General features: G+C 36.9%; 1 protein-coding gene across 1 annotated transcript in view; it reads left to right on the top strand.

Moving 5' to 3' along the window:
* The window catches only part of ALDH9A1 (aldehyde dehydrogenase 9 family member A1), a 40,470-nt gene that overhangs the window by 3,591 nt on the left and 31,131 nt on the right, over positions 1 to 5,748 (top strand). Inside the window, exon 3 of the mRNA XM_015830420.2 lies at positions 4,411 to 4,556. Within this exon, the coding sequence (XP_015685906.1) occupies positions 4,411 to 4,556 (146 nt within the window). The remainder of the gene's footprint in view (positions 1 to 4,410; positions 4,557 to 5,748) is intronic.

Below are 5,748 nucleotides of genomic sequence, written 5' to 3'. Positions count from 1 at the left end.
CAGTCCCATTTAGCTGCTTATTAGCTAATTATCTTCCTGTAATCAAATGAAAAGTAGTAAATATACATTTAAAGAGCAATACAGTATATTTAATTATAAGTATACTGAAATGCAAAAAAATCAAAATTAATATTTTTCTCAGGTCTTTTCTTTGTTTTCCCAAAAAGCCTATATTGAGTGTGACCTCTGGTATGCTACTCAAATACCAACATTAGTCCTGACTTAATTAATATACAAAAGCTGCACCTGGATAATATAGGTCTTTTGTAAAAAAATAATAATGATAGATAGCTTCTGTTGTGTACTAATAGCAAATGTGAAATTATATTCTGTCAACACTGGGTAGATTATGCAGCTGAAACAAATAATTCTTTAGTTCTGGTACACAGAACACATACTTGGGTCTGCTGTTGAACATATTTATACATAACTTGAATGAGAGGTTAGAATATATAATTACCAAATTTACTGATAACACAGATATAGAAGAGATAGTAAATAAACACAAAGACAGTATAAAGATTCAGGAAAATCTTAAACTGGAATTATGGTAGCTAAATATATTTCAACAGGGATGAGTTCTATATTTGGATAGGAAAAATCAAAGGCATGAATATAGGATAGGGGAGATAATATGGGACAGCATTACATGCACAAGGATGCAGGTATCCTGATAGATTATAAGAAGAATGTGAATCAATAGTGTGGCACAGCTACAAAATAGAATTATCCAGGTATGCGATACAAAAGCAATCCATATTACACTGCATCTGGAATACTGTATTTCCTTCTGGGCATGGCGTTTTAGGAAGGACGTTGCCAAAGGAGAGCAACAAATATGATAAGGGTCTGAAAGCAAAAGCTTAATTGGAATGGTAGGAAGAAATTGAATGGTTCTGTATTTTTAGTTTAGAGAAGAAAAGACAATGAAGAAATGTTCTGGCTGTTTTCAAATGTCTGAAAGACTTCAAGATGGTGCTGCTGATGGCAGCCTTGCTGAAATGCTCTCTAGTAGTTTTGATGTTTTTTTATTATTTTCTGTGACTTGCTGTGAATTTCATACACAAGGGACGAGATTTTGAACATAAGACAGCAGATTTTAAATGACAGGCAGTTTTCTGGGATTATTCCTCTATTCTTTACAAATGCGGAGAAAATTCTGACTGAGGGAATGGCGGCTCTCTTTTGGCAACACGGAACAAAAGAGAAAGAAGAGAAGAAAAAGGAGGGGCAAGTGAGGAGGAATTTTACAAAGACTCAGAAAGGGTGGAATAAGAAAATCTCTTCCCTCACTCCTTTTAAATAGAAGTTATTCAGACTTTTCCAAATTAGGAGCTCTCTGCTTCATTGAAACTTGGCTGAGCAAATCAATTAATGATAACTGCTTGCAGTTCCCAGGATTTCAAATTCAAAGTAAAAAAAAAGGAGGAAGTACAGTATCTACTTTTATATTAACAACTGACGTGGTAAAAACGTCACTACACTAAATAAATTTTGTGATGTGGACGTAGAGACACTATTCATTAATTGCATACCCTTTTTTTTGCCCCCAAGAGTTTTCTTCATTCATATTAGTTGCAGTCTATATACCACTCCAAGCTCGCATAAACAAGGCATTGCAAACCTTAGCTAACCAAATCCCGTGGGCTGAACAGAGATATCCAGACTCCCTACTTATTGTATTAGGAGATTTTAACAATCTCCTACTTTAACAAAGCCGGGAGCTGCTAAGATACATTCAGCAAACTGTGTCACTAGAGGCAAGTATATTTTAGACCACTTCTACTCAACATTAAAAGATGCCTATCGCTCTCTACCAAGAGTGGCTGTGGGACACTCTGATTGCTGTATGATTCACCTTGTACCTGTTTATAGACAAAGACTTAAAATCATAAAACCAATAGTTAAAACAGTAAAATCTTGGAGTGAAGAGGCAAAGTTAAAGCTATAGGCTTCCCTCAACTGCACAGACTGGAGCACTTTGAAGCTGCCTCAGCAGATTTGGATGAATTCACTGATACTGTGACATCATATGTTAGCTTTTGTAAGGACTTATGTATGTCAACCAAAACCTTACACATATATAGTAATAATACACCTTGGTTCACAGCTAAGCTCAAATAACTATGTTGTGCCAAAGAGGAAACCTACAGAAAACGAGATAAAATGTTGTATAATCAGGCCAGGAATATAAACAATGGAGATCAGGGCAGCAAAGAAAAGTTACTCTGAAAAACTGAGGAATCAGTTCTCAACAAATGAACCAGCAACTGTATGGAAAAGCCTGAAAAATATACTGGCTACAGCAGACCTCCCTACCTTGCTGAAGGGAATTGCCAACTGGCAGATGATCTGTAGGTTTGAGAGGAGACCATTGTCAACTATCGCTATGCTCTCCATCTCAGATACACCAACAGCCAAGTCTCCTACATCTGACTCCATCCCTCTAGGTCCCCCACCTTTGGTGATCCTAGAAAAAGAGGTACAATGTCTATTTCATAGACAAAAATCTGGAAAAGCACCAGACCCAGACAGGGTAACTCCCTCTTGCTTGAAAATCTGTGCTGATCAACTGGCCCCCATCTTTACCCACATCTATAATATATCACTGGAGATGTGTTACGTCCCTTCTTGCTTCAAACACTTTATTATCATTCCAGTGTCCAAGAAACCCATCAAGGAGCTGAATGACCACAGACCAGTTACACTGACATCCATAGTTACGAAAACCTTCAAAATATTAGTGCTGGCCCACCTGAAAACCATCATGGATCTGCTGTTAACAATTTGCCTACCATGCAAATAGATTGGCAGATGGTGCTGTCAGTATGGCACTGCACTACATCTTACAACCTCTTGAATCCCCAAAGCCTTCAGCTTGGCATTCAATGCCATAATTCCAGAAATTCTTCTCTCTAAACTGACTCAGCCAGTTGTGCCTGACCACACTTGCAGATGGATTATAAGCTTTCTAAAAGGTGGAAGCAGCAGGTGAAGCTAAGTAAAATCACATCAAATACCTGTTCAAGTAGCACAGGAGCTCCCCAGGGCTGTGTGCTCTCTCCATTACTCTTTTCTCTCTATACCAGTGACTGCAACTCAAGGGATCCCTCTGTTAAAGCACTAAAGTTTGCAGATGATACAACAGGCATTGGTCTCATTCAAGATGATGTTGCTTCTGCATATACCGTAGATGGGAGGTTGAACAACTGGCTCTGTGGTGCAGGCAGAGCAATATGGAGCTGAAAATACTTAAAACTGTAGAGATAATAGTAGATTTTAGGAGAAGCCCTAGTATTCTATCACCTCTTACAATATTGGACAACTCAGTATCAAAAGTAAGAGACCTTCAGGTTTCTGGGTTCTATAATCTCCCAGGACTTGAAATGGACACCTAACATTAGAATCATCATTAAAAAGGGACAACAAAGAATGTTTTTCCTGCATCAACTCAGAAAGCTCAGATTGCCCAAGGATCTGCTGATACAATTCTACAGAGAAAATACCAAGTCTGTCATTGTACTCTATACTGTCTGGTTTGGCATAGCAACCATACAGAAAAGGTACAGACTTCAACAGATAGGACTGCAGAAAAAAACAATTGCAACCAGCCTGCCTTCCATTGAGGACCTGTATATTGCACAAGCAGAAAGAGGGCTGAGAAAATATCTACAGACCTCCTTACATCCTGGACATAAATTGTTTCAACTTCTCCCCCTCAGGATGCTATTATAGGGCATTGCATGCCAAAACAATTAACTTTGGCATGCAAGTTTTTTTTTGGCATGCTAGTTTTTTTCCTCCACTCTGTCAAACACCTAATTCCCATAGCATTGTCTTATGCCTAAAGATATTTACCCATGTAATAGGGCTGTATTGCTATTATCTTTCTCATCATCTTTCCTACTACCTTCTTCTATTGGTATCTTATGATTTATCACTTGTTTGTTTCTTATGATTTAGGATTGTATTTACATTTTACAATGTATAATCTATGACGTATCACTTTGTTGTTTGTATGTACACTGAGAGCTTATGCACTGGAGACAAATTCCTTGTGTGTCTAATACATGGCCAATAAATAATATTCCAATGTGGAAGATGAGGTGAAATTGTTCAGCATTATTCCTCCAAGACAGGATATTTAATTTATGAAGTAGATTTCAATTGGATGTTAAAAAAAAAATCATAACACTAAAGTCTGTCAGAAAAGGAAACAAAGTTCTTAAGAAGTAATGGACCCTCTGTGGATGTGTTGGAACTGTGGCAGAAGGGTGCTGTAATATTGAATTGCTACTTAAGTCATTTTCACTTCTTAACGTGTAGCTTCATAGATAGTATTAATAAACATTGTCAAGTAAGCATTGCCGATCGATACTGGCAAACTGAACTGCCTTTTTTCTTCTCCAGGCAGAATTATTGGGAACTTATCCTTCTCTGGTGAAAAGGAGATAGATCTGGCTGTAAAGAATGCACATGCTGCTTTCAAAATATGGAGTCAGAAATCAGGAATGGAACGGAGCAGCATTCTGCTGGAGGCAGCCCAAATTATCCGAGTATGTGATATAAAAGCCATATTGTAAAATTGTGTTGGCAAGTTTATTAGTATTGGGGGTACACCGACTTTTATGGAACCTGGTTAGGATCAAGTGGATAGGATACACATTGATTCCCAGGAATCAGGATGATTCTGGTCAATATTGCTGTGTTGTCACTTTTGACAAGGAAGAAAAAATATGTAAGCCTCAGGTTGTATACAGATCATAAATTGATTTGAAGTGATTTAAAGAAACAGGTCAGATCCTATCGCCACATTAATATATCTGTTAATTTTACTACTCTAATTTTCCCCAAGCAGCTGTACATTGTAAGAAATGAGTTCAAGTAGAAAATCTGTTGTTTTGTAATGTTCAGGAACCTACAATTTAAAGAACGATGTGTGCATGTCTGAGAATCCATAAAGCAATTTACTAAAAGTCTTGTAGATTTTTTTCCAACTAACAAGATTTTAATTTAAAAGCATAAGTCTCTCTCAGCTACAGCTGACTTCATCAAATATAATGGTGGTGTATACTAATGTAGGATTTAAGTTGGTGTCAGGTGGGTGGAAGAAAAGGGGGCAACTAAATTGGTTATGGAGATAACAGGTTATATATTAACCAGGTTACTATCTTATCCATTGAAATTTGTAGTGTATTAAAAATGATTTTTTATTCAGTACTTGAGATTGCCTGAAACCTTTTGATTTGAAAAGCAGTGACTTTTCTGTTGAAGCTGTACAGATAATCCTCGACATAAAACCACAATTGAGCCCAAAAATTCTGTTGTTAAGCAGGGTAGTTATTAAGCGAATTTTGCCCCATTTTACAATATTTCTTGCAACAGTTGTTAAGTGAATCACTGCTGTTAAGTTAGTAATATGGTTATTAAGTGACTCTGGCTTCCCCATTGACTTTGTTTGGCAGAAGGTCACAAAACAGATCACATGACCAAGCGACACTGCAACTATCATAAATATGAGTCAGTTGCCACGCATCCAAATTTATTTATTTTTTTTTTTCCAATATAAAATTTTATTGTTTTTATCATAAAAAAAAAGAAATACATCACAGATATTACACAATGTTATATCCCATCCCCCCACCCCCCGGACTTCCCAAACCAACCTAGGCTAATATTCAAATACAAGTAAACAAATATTAATATCTCTAACTCCAAAATCTAAACTTAAACAATCCATCTCCTCCG

The sequence above is a fragment of the Protobothrops mucrosquamatus genome, unplaced genomic scaffold (assembly GCF_001527695.2).
Source record: "Protobothrops mucrosquamatus isolate PMUCROS unplaced genomic scaffold, P.Mucros_1.0 scaffold_243, whole genome shotgun sequence".
In the NCBI taxonomy this organism is placed as follows: Eukaryota; Metazoa; Chordata; class Lepidosauria; order Squamata; family Viperidae; genus Protobothrops; species Protobothrops mucrosquamatus.
Note: the sequence above shows the minus strand (reverse complement) of the source record. Positions and strands in the feature narration are given on the sequence as shown.